This window comes from Lissotriton vulgaris, chromosome 12, assembly GCF_964263255.1.
Source record: "Lissotriton vulgaris chromosome 12, aLisVul1.2, whole genome shotgun sequence".
Classification (NCBI taxonomy): Eukaryota; Metazoa; Chordata; class Amphibia; order Caudata; family Salamandridae; genus Lissotriton; species Lissotriton vulgaris.
The window spans coordinates 692,212,543-692,232,951 of NC_141700.1; the positions used below are offsets into that span (position 1 = coordinate 692,212,543).

General features: G+C 45.8%; 1 protein-coding gene across 1 annotated transcript in view; it reads right to left on the reverse strand.

The window, feature by feature from the left end:
- The window catches only part of HSD17B2 (hydroxysteroid 17-beta dehydrogenase 2), a 342,319-nt gene that overhangs the window by 49,891 nt on the left and 272,019 nt on the right, over nucleotides 1–20,409 (reverse strand). The window contains exon 4 of the mRNA XM_086945886.1: nucleotides 10,744–10,881. Coding sequence (XP_086802012.1) covers nucleotides 10,744–10,881 — 138 coding nt within the window. The remainder of the gene's footprint in view (nucleotides 1–10,743; nucleotides 10,882–20,409) is intronic.

Below are 20,409 nucleotides of genomic sequence, written 5' to 3' on the forward strand. Positions count from 1 at the left end.
GCCTGCCCTGGTTGTGCAGCCCCTAACGAGTCTGTGGCGCATTTTCTCTTTGCCTGCCTGGCATATAGGGTCGTCAGGAAGATATTGTTAAAACCATTATGCAAGGGGCTGGGCCTTAGGTTTCATAAAATGGCCCTACTGGTCCTTTGCACCGACACGTCCTCTACTGCTATGGTGTGTGGGGTAGCTAAATATTTGGGTAGTGCATGGCAGACACGTATGAGGAGGGCCAAGCCCACCCCCCATTCAACCTAACTGCCAGATGGCCCCCTGGTAAGATGTTTTCATGGTTCTCATGTATCTGTTTTAGTGTATATTTTATTGATTTTAGAATTTGGGTAGTATGTGATGCTGTAAGCATACAAGGATTGGTGGCTTCTTGTTTTTTATCTTTTTAATTGTATTGTATAAATTGCATACTTTTATGATGACATTTTTTAACCGAATAACGTACATCTACTACTACTGTATTAGGTGTTCTTTGAAGAGTTTGTTCTAATAATTTTTGTGGCATGCTTGGAGCGGTTTTTCGAAATTGTATGCAGACGGTATTAGGCCAATATCTTTCCACAGCGTGGCATGTGAGGTCGTAGTTGGGTACGAGGGAAGTGGATAAGGATAGCTTGGGGAGAAGTTAAGTAACAGAGTGAGATTGTGGTAATTAGGTGTGGTAACAAGGTGGTTAAGAGTGTTATTAGGTAGAGCGAGAGTCCGGTACCTACAGTAATTGGGGGAGATTATTTTTTGAGAGCAGGGTTCAGATTCATTGCGGTTCTCTGTAGAAGTGATTCGGTTCTGTGTAGAAGTGATGGAATTTTGAGCTAGGGATGTCCTGTTATGAGCATGGATGGGAGGGGCTAGACATCTGAGGAAGAAATTGGAAATTTGTAATTAGTGTAATTAGTGTTCTCAAGGATGTTAGTAATGTAGGTTGTCATTCATAATTTAGCCACTCGGTGGAGCTCCAGGGCAGTGGAGAAAGGGATAGTCCTCGTTTATTTGCTCTGAGTCAGAGATCTGGGCTGGTCTGGGGCCATAGTCCTTTTTAGGTCGAGCCTAGAGCAGTGTATGCGCTGCTTTTGGCTCGACTTTTCGTAAGGGACTTTTTGAAAGTGCTACCTTTGCCGGCCACCAGCTTGCTGTTACGCACACAAGCGCGCGCAACCTGCACAGCTGCCCTGCCATCTGGCTTTCTACAACTATCGTCGCACCACTGTGCCCTCCCCCACTCCCCCTCCCACTCCCTCCTCGTCAGCTTCAGCACGTGCACAACTGCCCTGCCATCTGGATTTCCACAACTGTGGCCACACCTCTGTGCCCGCCCCCACTCCCCCCTCTTTGTCAGCTTCAGAGCACGCACAGCTGCCCTGCCATCTGGCTTTCTACAAGTGCGGCCGCATCACTGTGCCCGCCCCCACTACCACCTCCCACTCCCTCCTCGCCTGCTTTAGCGCGCGTTTGTTGTAGTATCGCCTCAGTTTTCTTTTCAGCCTGCAGTCGAAGTGAACAGCGATGGCCTCGCTCACTCAACATTTGCTGTCCCTGAGTAATTTGTAGTGTTACTCTGTCAGCACGATTTTGATTTGTTATATGCCTAGCATGGACGGCAAAAGGCTTCTGTGCCCACCCCCACTCCTCCCTCCCACTCCCTCCTCGTCAGCTTCAGTGCGTGCACAGCTGCCCTGCAATCTGGCTTTCTACAAGTGCGGCCGCACCACTGTGCCCGCCCCCACTCCCCCCTCCCACTCCCTCCTCGTCAGCTTTAGCGTGCACTTGTAGTATCGCCTCCGTTTTCAGCCTGCAGTCAAAGTGAACAGCGGGTTGACAAAATGTTTACTTAGAGTTTCTAAAGCACTTAAAGTGCACAGAGCATCCTTTGTTAACACGAGCTGCGTGCATTGTGCGCGCGCTCCAGTCTACGCGCTCTGAGAGGGCAGCGCTCCCATTATTTAGGGTGACATCTAGGCACTCGTTACGAGTGGCCCGGGAATCTGCATTTGCACAGGGATCGCATTTATAAATGTTGTGATGTTGTTTATCCCTCGCCATAATCGCAACCTCAGTATACAGCAGCGAGTCTCAAACCTGCTAGTAAATGCCGATAAAAACCGTGACATGCGGATTGTGGTGCGATAAACACTGTAATCCCGAAGTTATTCCCCACCCTGGTGTCAAACTTGCAATAAATTAGGGCACCCGTGTATTTCATATTTTATGGGGTGCAGTAATTAATCCACCACACCCCAAGCCACCAGTTATCAGGGCCTCAGAGTTCAACTCTTTGGTGGTGTGACGTCATCTCAAAGGGGACCCCGCTCCCTCTATTACACTGGGGCTCTTTCCACAGCCCCTGTTGTTCAGGATCCGCCCCCCGTCCTCATACTAGGCCTTGGGGTCATTAGCACCCATGTTTATTATGGACCTGTTTTTATTTTCAAAATGTTCTCAGTCGTTTTGGTAATAATAACAGCGCTTTGTACTGCAGTTTTGATGTCTCCAAGCACTGTAACAACAAGTTTCCTGGTCTTACTGCCAGCGATGCCGACTTTCCATGGGTAGAGCCCCAGCTCAGCTGCCTCCGACGTCAGAAGGCCTTGATCCATTAGGCAGGGTGACAGCGGCCTACGTCACTTCCTGTTTATCGTGGTGTAAAGCTCCTTGCATTCCTGTGCCTGGGGTGGGGTGGCCAAGTACCGCCTGGTAAAGAATTCAAAGCAGGACCCATGCATACGGAGAAATCTCCCTGCACCTCGGGCCAGTCTGTGTTTGTTTTACTTAAACTATCTCTGCTTTTCAAGTTTAAGTAAAACTAAAGGGTATTTACTCTGAGCGAAACCTAACAAGCATGGTAAGTGGAGAAGTGTGGCTCACTGGTTAGAACAGCAGACTCTGAAGCAGAGATCAGGCCGGGGACCAGGGTTCAAGTCCCGACGCGGCAGGGTCTTGGGCTTAATGTCCGCGGACTCGATAATTCTCGCCTTGCGCCTACTCTAATCATGGGTCCCAGGCTGCAACTCAGGGCAATAGCTCGATTAATCTCCACAACGGCCCCTACAACACTGGGATGCCTGGCTTCACCTTGGGGGTGCCCAGGAGGGGCATCTCACAGGAAGGGTTCCACAGCGTTATACAGCGCCGGGACGCCCCGTTGGGGCAGCTGTGCGCTTTACAAAATACACTACATGGCATGTGCTTGGCATGCTGCTTTGCCTTACTTACTTTACACCCGCAGCACCCCCCATGAAATGCAGCCAATACATTCCATGCCAGGCAGGCAGGGGTCTCAAAATATGGCATCTAATTCAGGCATTTTGGAAATACAGAGAAATTAGGGCTGGGCGTGCTTTCTTTCTACTGGCAGAGTTGTGCCAAGGTTTTAACTTTGAAGTTTCATAAAGCTTGATCGCGCATAAAACTCACCTCCATTTCTTTAGTAAAATGGTGACTTTCCTACATAACACATTGGAAAATATGGGTTATTTATGATTTGTTCATGAAAGTTGTAAAGGTGCTACCTTACCACAAATGTAAAGGGGTGCAGTAGGCTTGTGAAATGCAAAAATAAAAGGAAACCGAATATATACATTTCAAACTAAACAAGACTTAATTGAAAGATACAAATCAACAGAATTCAGAGTGACATCATATGAACAAGTATTGACATAGCCAATAGTTCTCGCTTCGGGACCTTATAAGTATTTAGTTATGCAGCACAATATCCTTTTTGCAACAACATTACTGTTGCATGGCTAAACACTTACCGTATTTTCCGGCGTATAAGACGACTTTTTAACCCTTTAAAATGTGCTCGAAAGTCGGGGGTCGTCTTATACGCCGGTAACCAAATTTTACCGCTCCACCAACCTTGCCTATGCCTGCCTGCTGTTGTCCCTATGGTAGTCGTGCCGCTCCGCTTTCACGACCCAGGTACTGATGCCACTCAGCTGGGCCAAAAGATATGCCTCCGCGTCGGTGCAGTCAGTGATGGCAGCGCAGCATCTCCAGTGGGGAGGAATTCGGGCGCCCTGTTATCTGCCACTGCTCGTGGGAGGGTGGGGGGATGCAGCAGCATGTCCTGATCTGGCGTCTCTCTCCTTCCGATGTGGCCAGAAATCTCGCGGTCATCGGAAGGAGAGGAGCGTCAGTTAATGGCCATAGAAAGGGGACTGTAATATTTTCCCGCCGGCAATACAGCAACATAATGTTTTGCTGCTGTTACCGTACGGTATTTCAGAAGGGTGATTACAGTGCATTCCTGTTGAATCACCAAGACACTGCATTCTTTTTAAGATCGGATGAACAGTTCTTTACACTTCATGTCACGGAGGAGGGCTAGAATCGCGGGTAGTCTTATACGGCGAATATAGCACGAAACCTAAATTTTTTCAAGAAAAGTAGGGGGTCGTCTTATACGCCGGGTCGTCTTATACGCCGGAAAATACGGTATAAGGTCCCAAAGGCGAGACCTATTGGCTATGCCAATGCTTATTGGTTTTGGGAATGTTTGAAGGATAGAAGGAAGAAGGAAGATGGCTGCCGTGGGGGAGGAATGCCTGTGGCCTGGAGGGCCTGATTAAAACTACAAAGATAGTCTAGCTTCATGCTGAGGAGCAAACACACAGCTGTGTTCCAGTGAAGAGTCTGATGTTGTTTGGCTTGATGTTTTCTAGCATAAGAAAAATCCAGAGCCTGCATCCTTCCTGGTGCAGAACACAAAGTACAATTTCTAAAATACACTGCACTCTGTTAATAGCCTATGGGCATCTTGATCGCATAGAAAACCCATACATGTCTGGTACCTCGATGCTCAGGAGACCCAGAAGAACAAATCTGGGGGTCAAGCCTTGGCAGGAATATGTACCTACATGAGGGAAGTAAGAGTGAATTACCATGTTTTGGAAAAAATGCAAAAATCTGACAAACCTGTTCAGAGCAACTTCCTGGTCAGCCAATCAGGGTAAGAGATGTCTGGTGTGCAACAGAAGATTCCTTACATTGTACAGACGGAAAAAAACGTAGTTTTATACTTTTTATATTCTAAAAACTTTGATATCTGACATAAAATTTACGAAGCAGAAGTCTCTAAGTACTTCTGGACTAACATCTAATGATACTGTAAATTAAATACAAGTTCATTATTTTTAAAGGAAATGTAAAGTGTTTTCTTATGCAATTGGAATTACTTAGCTTATAGAATTCACTGACTCAGAATGTCTTGTAATGCTTAGGGGAGACAAAGTAGGCTGAGAAGGAAATGTCTACAAATACGCAGGTTGTGGACAAAGAGCCAGAAACTATGATTGAAAGCAGGCAACTGAAAGTCATTCACTTGTGAAGTAAAATTCTAAGGGCTTTACAGAGGAGTGTTGAAGGCAATAATGACTTTATACAGTAGATAGTGGGTCTCATGGACGTCAATTCACCAAAATAAAAGGAATAACAGAAGTGGCTTTAGGTGCCATTTAACCTATACTTTCACTCACACACTTACACATTGCCACTTTTAAACATACACTGTGTCACATAAAAACACTCTCATCCGCAAGCACGTGCACAACATACATTTAAAAGCATTTTGTTACTTACCTCATGTTGGAAAATGGCCCTCTCTGCATGGTCATTCCCAAACATTGTCTTCCTCCTCCACTTTGTCTGACCTCGTTTTTGTTGGTCTTAGGACTCTTACCACTTTACCACTGCTAACCAGTGCTAAAGAGCAAGTGCCTCTCTTCTAAACATGGTAGCATTGGCATTTTAATTTACTTATAAGTCCCTTGTAAAGTGCACTAGATGTGCCTGGGCCTGTAAATTGCTACTTATGGGCCTGCAGGACTCCTTGTGCCACCCATTTAAATAGCTCTTTGGCCATGCCTTAGGGCTGCCATTGCAGAGCCTGTATGTGCAGTTTAAACTGCCATCTTGACCTGGCAAGATAAACATCTTGGCAGGCCCAAACCTTCCTTTTTAATACATATAAGTCACCCCTAGGGTAGGCCCTGGACAGCCCAAGGGCAGAGAGCAGTATATATAAAAAAGCTGGACATGTACTTTAAGTTTGACAAAAGTCTTAAACTCATTTTTCACTACTGAAAGGCCTATGTCTCACATAGGATAAGATTGGGATTACCTTATTATATTTTATAATCGTGATTTCCAAATGGGAAGATATAACAGATTCAGGTTTAGTGTATCTGGAATCCTAATTTAAAACGCAAACTTATGGTGAATTCAGATTTTAAATAGCAATTCTGAAAATGCCACTTTTAGAAAGTTGCCATTTTCTTCCTTTAGGCATTTGGTGCTTGCTGCCTGTCTCTGATCACAAGTCTGGGGTAGGTGCGAGCTGGACTTTGTTTATTACCCCTAGCCAGCCACACATAATGAGAGCTTAGGTGTGGCTTGATAGGCCATCCTGGCAGGATCGGAGAGGGCAGAGCTGGACCCAGCCTCACTTACACCTAAACAGGATGTGTCTTGTCTCCACACAAAAGGCTCCATACCTCCCCCCTGTAGAGAGTCTGGAGCCAGGGCAGGAAGGGCACGGCATCTGTGCACTGTAAAGGCCCATCTTTAAAGGCTCACTTACTTCAAAGGCACCACTGGATAGAAGTACTGGACCTCAGACACCACCACTTCAGTACACGTCCGCATCTGTGAAGACTCTGCAAGGAAAAAGTACTGCTCTGCTGCTGAAGGACTGCAAGTCTGCTGGACTGCTGTTTTGCTGAACTCCTAACTTGCTGTGCTGACCTCCTACCCTCTTGCTTGCGTGAAGGGACTGGATTTGCATCACTTGAACACAGAGAGACTTCAAGGGCTAGCTGGCTGGCTGTCTGATCTGAGTCTCAGGAACATAATATCCACAAAGTCTGAGTGCGCATTTGACCTGTGTCCTCCATCTGTGGCTAAAGTAGATCCTGATTCTATCCCTGTCAATTTAACAACTATTTTCAATATCATGTTTGAGACTGGATACCTCCCAATGCCTTAGAAGATCGTATCAATAATTACTCTCATAAAGAAGCCCACCCATAACCCTATATACTCAAATGACTATCGCGCTATCTCTCATCTGCCACTTCCAGTTAAAGTGGTAGAAAAGATTATGAACCCTCAACCGGCAGATTACATTCTGGAGAACAACCGGCAAGTCCCTGTCCAGTATGGTGTTGGGAGTCGCCATAGCACTGAGACAGCCTTGATTATGGCCACAGAAGAAATCAGAGAAATTCTCCATCGGGAAGGAGTTCTGCGCTTATTCTTTTAGACCTCTCATCAGCTTTTTATACTATTACTCATAAGTTGTTGATCAACTACCTCCAATCCATTTATATTGGTACAGTGGCCCTAGCCCTCCTTAGATCTTTTCTCTCGGGCCGACAACATTCAGTGGTCCTCAATGAATTCAACTCTGAGCCATTCTGTCTTCCCTGTAGGGTGCCTCAAGGCTCCTTGCTAAGCCCAACATTGTTTTACATCTATTTTCCTAGCTTAGCCAATCTCATCAGATCTTTTGGGTTTTCGATTGCATCCTTCGCAGACAATACCTAAATTGTGGTATCCCTTGCTAAAAATGAACAAAGTCTTAGCTATCAACTAAACAAATGTATGCAGGCAGTTAGTGGCTGGATGGCCCAGAACTGCTTGAAACCTAACTCTGGTAAAACGGAGGTTATCCTGTTTGGTAACCATAATGCCTTTTGTCCCCTTAATGCTGGCCGCAGGCACTGGGTGCCCTTCCATGCCCAGTCAAGAAAGTTTGTAAACTGGGAGTACTGGTCGATTATAAATTGTCCTTTGGGGCCCCAGCAAATGCTGTGACATCTGCTTCTTTCTATACCTTTAAGATCTTGAAGAAAATTCTTCCATACATCCCTGCCTGATCTACAGAAGACAGAAGTCACTTCTTTGGTCCTGTCAGGATTTGACCATTGTAACTGCCTTTATACAAATGTGCAATAGCAACATATAAACAAACTGCGAACCGTGCAAAATGCAGCAGCACGTCTAATGCTTAGTATACAAGAATTCCAGTCAGCTTCTAATGCACTAAAAAATTGCACTGGCTGCCAGTCATACAAATAATCATTTTCAAGGCATTCTGTATCAGTTTCAAGGCGCTTCATGGAATTTGGTCAGAATACCCGAAAACTAAATTGGAGTGGTATACACCTCCTAGGACTTTATGTTCCTCCACATCCAGAAATGTCTGTTTCAAGATTCAGACTCTCCTCTTGAGAAGGAAGAAGCTTTGTGATATCAGCTTCCAAAAAATGGAACACTTTACCCATTCGGATCAAATCAATTGATACTTTGCTCCCTTTCAGAGAACCTCTAAAAACCTTCCTTTTCAGGTCCTACTGGGCAAGTCATTTCAGGCTTCAGTTGAGCTAGTGGCAAGACACCTTTGGGTATACATGCACTTCTGAAATAAATATAACATAAAATACTGTGAACTTCCCTGCTTCTGCACCTAGGACTCTGTCAATCATGGTTCTAGCCTGCTAAGTGGTGCCACCAAAGCCCCGGACCCTTGAAAGTGGGCCTTAGTTGCTTCTCCCGCAGAACCAATGCATTCTCTGCTGAGGGATGCATCCCCAATCAGGTGGAGAAGTGTGGCTCAATGGTTAGAGCGGCAGACCCTGATGCAGAGGTCTGGCCAAGACCAGGGTTCAATTCCAGACACGGCAGGGTCTTGGGCTCAATGTCCACGGACTCGATAATTCTCGCCTCGGTGCCTACTCTAATCATGGGTCCCCACTCTGCAACTCTGGGCAATAGCTTGCTTAATCTCCACAACAGCCCTAAAAGCGCTGGGATGCCTGGGTTCACCTTGGGGGTGCCCAGTAGGGAGCATCTTGCAGGGAAAGCCAGGACGGGCTCCACAGAGGTATACAGCGCCAAGATGCCTGTCAGGTGATAGTGCACTTTACAAGTATACATACATACATACATACAGATCCAATGCATCTCTTCGGGTGAGCAGTGCATCTTTAAGCAGAACCAGCATTGTTGTGTGAATTGGAACCATCGCAAAAGACTCACATCACTGTTGCATTTGAATCTTGGGTCCAAAGCATTGCCTATGGAACTGCTACGATGCAACACTTTTTCCTGGCACAACCAACTCACATTCCTCATCAGCCTCAATGACGAGGAACCTTTGCATCTCAGCTTCACCGCTCATTGGAACTCATGCATTATCTCCACTGCCCCTTGCATCCTCAACACTGGCCTTCACATCACAAGCCCCTTCGACAGGATTGTTGAAGTTGATGCTGTGTTCCACATCCAGAATTAAGGTACTTTGGTTCAGCGGGCCTAACTGGGTCCTTCTAGCTGGTCCACGCTCCATCGCAATGAGCTTGAACTTTGGACTTTGACCCGGCTCAGCGCAGCCAGCTATCCCAATCTGGCTGCTATTTTTCCCTATAAACTTTAAAATTCAACATCTCAAGTTCTGCTTATTGAATTGTCATCATTTTGGTGTTGTTTTATTTATTAAATTACGTACTATTTCTCCACCTGGTGTGGTATCTTTTTGTGTGGTGTTTTCACTGATTTACTGTTTGAAGTGTTGCACAAATACATTACACATTGCTTCTAAAGTTAAGCCTGACTGCTGTGTGCCAACTACCAGAGGGTGAGCACAGGTTAATTTAGGGATTGCCTGCCTCTTGCCCTGGCTAGGATTATGATTGTTGTTTGCCTAGGATTCATACCCCAGTCAACGACCAACCAAATTTCTAACACTTCAGCCGCCAGGGAGGGTACTCTATTATTACACTAATAGTAAATAATATAAATGTAGTCACTATTAGTATAATAAAATTTTTACACAAAACAGAAACCCCAACCAGCATTCATTTGGAAAAGGTGCCACTGTGTTCCTGCCACTGATTTTGCCACATCTGACGCTAGGGGTCACAAAGGCATTGCTAGGGGTCACAAGGCGCATCCCAAGGGTCACAGCTGCTGCAGGATGGTTAGTTGAAGTTGAATCATTTTGAAGGGGTACATTGAACCTCTTTACAGCAGGAGTAGTGTGATTGCAAATCAACTAAAAAAACACAGACGGTGGCAAAACTAGGTTTTTTAATTACCCGTAGCCCTGGATCCGATTTCCACATTTTTCCTCAGAAATGTACAAACCAGTTTTTCATCCCACCCCAAACTGACTGACACCTGAAAATGGTAATTCCAAAGCAGTTAAATTCCTGAGGATTATAATGGGCCTCTCGTAACAAGAGCCATAGTATGTTAGGAATTAAACAACATTGATTGTTATAGGGGTAATCAATGAAAAGGTAATGCATCATTTCTACAAAAGTTAATGTTAATAAATTATTCTTGCTGTACAGAGCGGATGTATGACATCACAACGCATGCTTTTACATCGCATGCTTTTACATCGCAAGTTTTACAACGCATGCCTTTACAACGCATAATGTTGAAGGGTGCGGGATAGTGAATAGTTTAATTTACTATTCCAACTCCAGTCCCCGTGGATAGTAGGGAAGGTGTTGGATAGTAAATTAAATCTATTCCCCATTCTAGAGCGCCCCCCAGTGCAATGCTTTGTAATGGTTTGCGTTGTAAAAGTTGCGATGTAAAAGCACTGTGTGGTAAAAGTTGCGTTGTAAAGGATGTTTCCCGTACAAAGCAGTTATAGAACAGCATTAACCAATCCTCTGCCAAGATACAAGAGCCCAAGATGAAATCATCACATAATTTAATACCTACTTGTCTTGAAGCCACCTGGATACAATGCAGATACTTGAACTCCCCATTTAGAAAGTTCCTGTCTCATTACTGCAGAAAACATTGATAGAGCTGCCTTTGAAGCACCATATGCTGCAAACCCAGTGACTGGAGCATGTCCTGTGTGGAGAGAAAAAACATTACAAACAGTAAAGCAGCTAGAAGGTTTACAGGGTGTGCTAACTTTAATTACACTATAGCTATAATTATACCATAGTTATAATTCATGGAAATTAAAAAAAAAGTAAAATATATATATTTAAAACAGAGTTTGGTACCGAGCAAATGCTCTTCCACTCAGAATGACTTAGGACTAGTAACAAGTTAAACAAATGTGTTAGTTCCCTGTGATTATCTGAAAACGGCGAGTTTACGCAGAAATCATTAGAAGCTGTTTCTTTTTGTCTTTTATTTTTGGGACTATGTTCTTAGATCTGTGTTATGTAAATCACATGGAAATGCCATCTAAGAATGATATTAAAAGACACCCTATCCTTTTTAGTTAAATATTAACTGTGCCATTGGTTGTTGTATAATTCATCAAAACCCTCTGTCATTGGCTAACTATATAGGCCATTCATGATACAGAGTGTTGACCTTTCCCTGAGGCATATGGCAATATTATTGGTGCAGCAGACAGACAAGTACAGATGGGGAGGACCATCTTGTTTGTTTCTTCCGTGTTAGATGCTATTATGTTGTTTTTTGGTTGTATCCTTTAGTGTGTACTATAACATATTGGAATGACGTTTTAAAATGTTATATAGCAACACATTAAGATTCGTCTAATTTAATGTACATTTGCATGCATCTATATTACCTTTGGCAAAAGAACTCTAATCAATCTTGATCGTTCTCCCCGACACCCGAACTCGCTGGTTATATATACTTTGTAAGCATTTACTTTACTCCCAAGAGCGTTAGACCACGACGCTGAAACTGGGATGCAAAGGGCCCACAGAATCAAGTAAGCTGAGAATTTGCGTCTAGCACCATAGGAAATGTCACAGCAACTGTTTTTGAATGCAAAATATGTTTTGTTTGCAGTGCCTCTTGCCACATTGATTTAGAAATCATGGAACAGGATATCACAGATAGAATTAGTCTCCAGCTTGGTGCAAACCATTTCAGAATGAACTTGTGCTATGCAGGTCACACAAATATTCAAGTTCAGGGGAAGTAACCCAGTTAATTAATTTAGTAGTTTAGGAAGACAGGAATCCAGTCCGTAAGGGTTTATGACTAAGAACACTACTCCATAGTAAAAAAAGTTCTTTAGAAAGCAGATGTTCAGAATTAAGCAAGGATTTTTTATTTGTAGTTCTTTCGCTTTCCCTAATTTACAGAGCAAGGCAACATCATATGCCTTAAATGTTCATGCAGCTCGCCGGGACGTCCTTTACTCACTGCACAAATGAAAGAGTTTGGCAGTAAAGACGTAACCTGTGGTTTGAGAGTGGACACTATAACCCCCGAAATTAGAAAGACGGTGGACCCTGAAAATACATGGCCCATCGCCAGTCGGGCCGGTTTCGTATGTTGGTGGCAAGTATACTTTTCATTTATTATCACAACTTCAATCAGAGTGACCAATTTGGCAGGTCCCGACGAATGTCCCTAAACCCAGTTGGGTATCAATCATGGGTAGAAACATGTTGACCATATCCAGCTCCTATCACAGGGGACCACTGAATAAAATTGAGTCTGCCCTCTGGAGATAGTTTTATCCCTATCTTCTTTTGCATTCTGCCCCTCACACACCCTATAACATCACTCATCTTTAAAACACCTGAGCTCCTCCCCACAAGGGATTTGTAGCCCACATCTAGGACTTTGCAGTCAAGGTGTGTGGAAGGAACCCAATGATGAAGCGTGACACCTTCGGGTGAGTGAGGGTTCTTGTCCTGAAGGAATTCTCTGCTGACAGCTCTCTCTCAAACACACATACAATCATATATAGGGCACTATATAAATGAACTGTGGTTTTTGTTTTCTATTTTATGACCATATGTATGTTGTGTGAGTTGCTTGAAAGTTCAGTATTAGTATGTCATTGGTCAGGCCCCTCCTGCTAGATCCTCTGTGTGGATATAATAATGTCTTAAATGTTCACATTTTTCTCCCTATTATCTGATTACCTGGAACTTGGTTTCCAGGGGGTCTAGAGGATGAGCAAAATATAGAATTTGTATAATTTAGTGAAAATGAGCTTATAAATGTATTTATCTTCACAAAATAAATGTAGCTATTTCTGTATGCAGTCCACTTTGTTTGCTGGCATCAGCAGTTGTTTTCATTTCTGATTGTCCCTCCGACTAGAGAAGACTAAATTGCAGATGACGTCAAAACTGTGCGCAACACCAAAAGATACGCCAGGACTCATTAATGACAAATCAGAATGGTCTATGAATACAAGCTCCCATGAAGAAGGGACTTGCACTCCCGAAAGGCATTTGGATCTTTTTAACAATCATTGGCAAAAATCAAAGACCCATGTTCACAGTAGCAGTATTGACATATGACTGATGGGGGCCGTGGTTTGCGCACCAATCAAGATGGCGGCAACCTGTTCAGTCCGCTTTGTCACAGAGCTCTTTATTATTTTTGCAGCCATTCTTTATGTGCCTTGCCTCACCAAGGCTTTCCGGAATTCCTTGTAACATCCCTGGGCCATGTTGAGCTGTGTTTATGGCTGTGTTGGAGTGTTTCGTCACCCAAGACCCAAGAAGCAGTCATTTTGCTACTGCCCCGCTTGCGTTATTCGGCTCGCTGCTGGTGCGTACTGATGTATTCCTTATAAATATATCTTCCTCTGACGTTTTAAAGCCATGAACTAACGCTGCAGCTGCCCTTATGTATCAAAAGTTATGTGGGCTGTTTTTTGTCTATATTTTTACCTTCTGCATCTTCTGTAACTGTGCTATACTGCCCACACAACTTTACCTCCTCCGACAATTTCCTCAAATTTGTTCTTTTTTCTTGCACTCCAATTACTTCTATATGCTGAATTAAATTGTCAAGTGACATTTTGGATCATGGTATTCAACTTATGTACTGAACCTGATACCTTCATTATTTGCCTACACTTTATGGACTACTGCTTTTTATTCTATTCACCTATAAACGCTTGCATTCCATCTGCATAGTGTATGGGCAAGCTTTATACACTCCAAAAAATTCACACATTATCCTCTATGTCACGCTAACATGACAAGTGTTCTCCTTGCAACCTCTAAACCTACTTCTACTGGCACAAAATCAAAACTGGTGAAAAATTATCTTCCATCACCCATTATTTCATCTCATAACCCTGTTTTGGACACTATACTTGATGAGGAGAGGGGTCTAAAACCTTTTATGGGTACCATAAAAGAAAAACTTAAAGAAATTGAAGACTGATGGATCAGTATGGAAGCTAAGCTCGTTCATATGGATCAATGCATAAGTGATCTCCAAGATGGTGCTACAAAGATTCCTCTGTTGGAGCAAGATATCCACAAACTCACTTTGCATACCAAGGACCTTGAAAACAGAAACAGATGCAATAATCTTTGTTTATATGGCCTAACCATAGAATTTGGAAGGTCCTGACCTACCTGCCTTCTTGAAGAAATTCCTGCCTGAACTCTTAGACTTTCCACATGCTCTGCCTTTGAATCTTCAATGGTTGCATCGCCTTGGACGACTTCAACCTCACTCTACATGACCTAGAAGTATTATAATGTTATTTTTAGAATTCACAGACCTAATGCGTGTTTTGCCGTAAGTAAAGGAAAAATGTTGCCTTATCTGGTCTGGCCATAATATCTACGTATCTATAATAATAATAATAATAATAATAATAGGGACATTTATAAAGCGCTGAGTTACGCGCACCGGCGTGTCCACGCGCTGAAAAGTGGGAGAGACGGCAAGCAGGGAACACAGCTGCCGAGCAGCCAGTTATTTAGCGTAGAGGTAGGTTTTTAATTTCGCTCGGAACCTCGCTTCCTCAGGTTCCAGGCGCAAGTCCACTGGGAGTTTATTCCAGTAGTTAGCCGCTAGGCACCTAAAAGACCTGCCTCCCATGCGAGCTTTCCTAACCCTGGGGATCCTCAGTAGACCCTCACCCGCGGATCTGAGCGCTCGAGCAGGTTCGTAAATTTCAATCAGTTTCTTCAATGGACGAGGTGCCCTGCCATTCAAGATCCGGTGACAGTTGCAGAGGGCTTTATATTCCACTCTGCTCCTCACAGGAAGCCAGCGTAACTTCTGCAGGGCCACCTTCGAAGGTGCCCTTTTGGGCAGCCTGAGGATCGAGCGTGCTGCCGCATTTTGCAGCACTTGAAGGCGTGCCATGCGTTTCTCTGGTGCCCCCAGGTACAGCAGGTTCCCGTAATCCAACCTGGCTGTCACCAGAGCATGTACCAGGGTTTGACGGGCTTCAATCGGGAGTAAGTCCAGGACTTTTCTCAATCTCTTCAGTACCCCAAAGCACACTCCGACCACCCGGTTGATCTGGGGCCCGAAAGTAAGACCCGCATCAAACCATACCCCCAGGTTTCTTGCCTCCTGGCAGGGGGTGGGAGTTGGTCCTAAACAGGGTGGCCACCATGCCGACGACCAGGCAGACTGGGCTCTCCCTACCACCAACACCTCTGTCTTGCTGCCATTAAGTTTCAAACAATTGATGGCCATCCACTCGGCAAGTTCTTTCATGCACGACCGGAAGCCATCTGCAGCAAGACAGGGCGCGTGTGATAGGGATATAACCAGCTGCATATCATCGGCATACAAAACCAGTTGGAGTCCATGGTTCTCCACAATGGAGGCTACAGGCGCGACATACACATTAGAAAGGGTCGGGCTCAAGGACGAGCCCTGAGGCACGCCTTGGCCCAGATGAACCCCTTTGGAATAGCAGTCGCCTTGCCTCACTCGGAAACTTCTCCCCGTAAGGAAGGCCTGGATCCATCTCAGCGCGGTGTTAGCAATGCCACCTCTGTTCAGACACTGTAGCAAGATGGTATGTGCTACAGTGTCGAACGCCGCGCTGAGGTCAAGCAAGATCAGGGCCATAGTTTGGCCTTCATCTACGCCCTGTCTCAGATGTTCTGTTGCCATAAGAAGGGCGGACTCAGTAGAGTGGCGTGGTCTAAAGCCAAACTGCGTGGCGTGGAGCAATCCCGTCTCCTCCACATGCTTCATGATTTGGGTATTTACCACCTTCTCTGCCACTTTGGACAGAAAAGGCAGGAGTGAGATGGGCCTCAGATTTTCTAATACTTCAAAACCAATGTGGGGTTTCTTCCGGAGCGGGAGCACCACTGCCTGTTTCCACCCCTCAGGCAACATTCCCGATCTGAAGGAGGTGTCCAGGACGTGCCTTATATAGGGCTCCAGTACTTCCAGGCTGTCCCCCAAACGTTTAGGGGACACCGGGTCCAAAGGGGAGCCCGATTTAACAGAGAGGCATACCCTGACTAGGTCCTCAGGAGGGGGGGTACTAAAGTTTGTAAGAAGCCCCGCAGTCTCTGTGCCCTCTGAAGCTACCTCAAATTCAGCCCCTGTAGGGGGGTTAGGAAAAGTCGAGTAAATTTTCGACTTTGGTGGAGAAGTATTCAGCGATACGGTCACATGATTCCGTCGAGCAACTCTCCGGATCTGCAGATGAGTCTACAGTGGTCAAAGACTTATAGATACCGAAGAGTTCTTTGGCCGAGTTTTTCGCCCCTAAAATTTGTCCTGCATAATAGGCTGCCTTAGACTTTTTATTCAGCCTGTGATGTAGGCGCCTTTTTTCTAAAAACAGTTCCCTGGCCTGACAGTCATAGGACACCCTCCAAACTCTTTCGGCTCGCTTACATTCCGCCTTTGTTTGCCTCAGCTCTCCACTGAACCATGGGGCTGATCTTTCCTTGCGGGCACATGCGGATGTGCGGCAGAGTGGAGCGGTCTGGTCAAGCGCTTCTGTGATGCGCTTATTCAGGTTAGAAACCGCCGTTTCTATGTCCTCACCTCCAGGCTGGCCGTCCTTGATTAAAGCTTGATTAAAATTCTCCAAGGAGAATTTAGCCCACTTCCTCCTTAAATAGTTCAGGGGTGCCTGACTAGAGTTAGTGGTTTTGGGGCTGTGAATAGAAAAAGCCACCAAAAAGTGGTCTGTCCAGGGGATCGGTTCAGTTGCAGACACCTCAACCCCTCCCCAGTTAGTATAAACCGGGTCCAAAAGATGCCCCTGCCGGTGCGTGGGGCTTGAGAGCTTCAGTTCCAGTTGAAGGGCTTGAATATCCCGGCAAAATTCCTTTACTCCTGTATCCTCTGGGCAGTTTAAGTGCAGGTTCAAATCACCCAGTAGGAGGAATTTGTCCCTACGCAGTGTTGCCTCTGTTAAGCTTTCTAACAGACTCTCCCTGAACTTGGTACAAGGCCCTGGGGGTCTATATACAAGAAATCCTTTGATTGTCATACCCCCGTTAATTTGTATAGTGAATGCTCCCGCCTCACTCTCAGCGACCAACGTGAACTCCAAACAACATCCCAGAGTTTTCCTAAAAATAATAGCAATCCCCCCTCCCACCCCCACTGGCCTATCCTGCCTAACCATGGAGTAACTCTCCGGCATGGCCTCGATGATATCCGAGTCGGAGAACTGGTCTAACCATGTTTCCGTGAGGAACAATAGATCGAACTTTCTCTCCATAAGCAGCTCAAAAATGTCGAGTCTGTGCTTACGCAGTGACCTCACATTAAGGAGACCACAGGTGAGTACTTGCTCCGTAGCAACTTGCAGCGAGGTGGTAAAACGGAAACCACAGTGAGCACATTCCACCTCCTTACTTGACATGCCATGCCTACATGATAGTGAGGTGTCTGGCCGTAAACTGAGGTGCTGTTCCCTGTCCCAGTAGATCTTACCAGCAGGGGTTCTCGCCCTAGCCCGCAGTCGGCCGCGGACGGGCGCAGACGGGCTCGACTTTGGCGACACTTCGGCGCGCCTTCGTCGCGCCCGCTGCGCTCGTCCGCTGCGCTGCCGAGTATACATCCGCCTTATATGCCCCAGAGCGAGTGCCTCAGGAGCACTAGACCGCTAACCGGTCTCCCCCGCTCACCGTAAGTAGCAGTCTCGACCTTCCTCGCCCTCCGCGCAACGGTGCTAGTCACCGCGTCGGACCAGGGCGGGAAGGAGTGAAGAGATCAGCCCCGGCGTCCGCTACAGCAGGTAAGCCTGCAATTGACCCAGTAATTTTAAAAGTTGATATCAGGTGCAATATTAAAAGCGCAGTAAACGCAATTAAAATCCTCAGCGCCGAGCACAGTGGCTGTAGACACTGCCACTGCCTACTCAAGACCTCTCCAATGCCACGAATGCCAGAAGGAAAGAATTTCTTGCTCTATGGCCTCAAATGTGACAATTAAACATTTGTTATGGCATTCTACATCCGTGCCTATGTAAAATTACTCATGAAGGCACTACACAATGTTTTGATCATCCTCTTAAAGTGAAAATTCTTATACAAACTATTTTGTCTCACTCTATGGATACTACTCTTCGGCACTGTTAAAAATTCTGTCTACATAGGTTTCCTTTACTTCTCTTTTTTATCATGAAACTGAATTGCTGTCTTTTCTTTATTCTATTTTATATCTCACTGCTGCAATTTTTCTTTTTGATGCTGTCTCGTGAGGACATCCCCAGCACTGCTGCTGGGTATTTTGTTTGGGCGCAGGAGCGGGACTGGACCACATGTCCCAGGCTCCTTTGCCATCAGTGCAGATGACCATGCGCCCGGAGGGGCCTACTTAAACCACGGAACCCTCCAACAGCACGGGCCATGCGCGGGCCGTGCCCGGGCTAAGGACGGGCCCTTCCACACCTGTCGGAGCCCGGAGGAAACTGGGCTTGGCCTATTCCCTTTCATCTGAATGTTGGGCAAGGTACTGTTTTTCCCTTACGTCTCCTCTTTGTTAACATGTCGAAAGGAAAGGGATTTAAAGAGAAGTGTGGAGGGAGAGTTGGAGCAACCCTGGACTCTTTCTTTTTTTTTTTTTTTATAAAGCCTTTATTATGTAAAGAAAGAGACAGTTACAGACCTACAACCACGGAGGCTGGTCAGTCGCACACAACAATATCAACATCAGAGTACACAGCTCTTCAGCCGACAACCCGGGGGTTCGGCAGCGATATTTCGTGATCTTGTAAAAGCATGTGGCATAAATAGGATTAGTGAAAGGTTTCACATTTTATATTTTATATAAATAAAACAACAAACAAAACACAAAAAAGATCGAGGCATTACTGTGTGATAGATTGGCTGTCCCTTATGGCAGTGGGAGACGGGTGGAAGACATGCTACAATATGCTACAATATTAAAGACATGCTACAATATTAAAGAGGAGAAATACCAGGGGCAAAAACAATACAATGTAATCGACAAAAGCTAAGTATTGGGAACGCACAGTCAAGGGAGAAGAAGTGGATCTGGAATGTCGGTGAATGGGGGGGTGCAAATCTCTCCACGGTACGCATTCCATTGACCCCAGACCCTACCCCATTTCTTAGGTCTGCCACGGGAGACATATACAGTTTTTTCCCTGAACATGGACCAGTCCATGTTTTCTTTCCATGCTAGGAGTGATGGCGGCCTCTGAGAACCCCACAACTGGGCTATATCTCGTTTAGCAACCATATTACCCATTGTGACCCATTGAGTTTGAGCAATAGTACAGTCATTCGGCTCCCAAACATTCAACAGACAGCGTCTGGCCTCAGGCAATAACACAACACCTGTCACCTCACCCATAACCGCATGCACCCGGCGCCAAAACGTCGCCACCTCCGGACATTCCCAGAGGATATGCAAAAAAGTAGCCAACATACCACATCCACGCCTACACAACCCATTCACAGAGAAACCCATATGTACCAGTCGTGGGTCCGTGACATACACCCGATGCAATATTTTAAGTTGCACCAGCCTAAGACGTGCCGGAATCGCAACCTCTTTGGGGGAGGATATCGCCGCCTGCCAGTCTTCATCGTCCAGTTCTAGCCCGTCCCTGATCCAAGCATTCCGCAATTGTAAAAGGAGATCAGAGCGATCGTTGATCAGTTTCTTATAGATAAGAGATATAGTGCTGTCGGGGACGTACCCGTCAAGCACTCTATCCTCAAGAGGAGAGGACTCCGGGATCGTAGTACCGGCTGGGAAAACCGAGCTAAGCGCATGGCGGACTTGAAGGTACCGGTAATATTCCCTGTCGCTCAGTTTATATTCCCGCTGGAGTACCTCGAAGGTCTTAACTTTGCCCTTGGCCCAAAGGTCGCCCACTCTGCTGATACCGATGAGATCCCATCTGTCAAAACCCTTCGACGTCCACAGGCCACCTAGCGCTTCCGCGGCGTACAATGGGGTCGATTTCGTCAGTTTATCCGTCCATCCCGTGGGGGCGGTCGCACTCCCCCAGACTCGCACCGCAACTGCAGTAGGGCCTGTGAGGTGCTTCCGGTCAGCCCTTGAATAGAGCGCTCGATTGTAATTCCCCCCGGGCAGTTGCCATCTGTCCATCTCAAACGCGGGGTTCGGGACAGGGCCGTATGTAGCGTGGTTCACAGCACTCAACTGGGAGGCCCAGTAATAGCGCTTGATGTCGGGCAACGCGATACC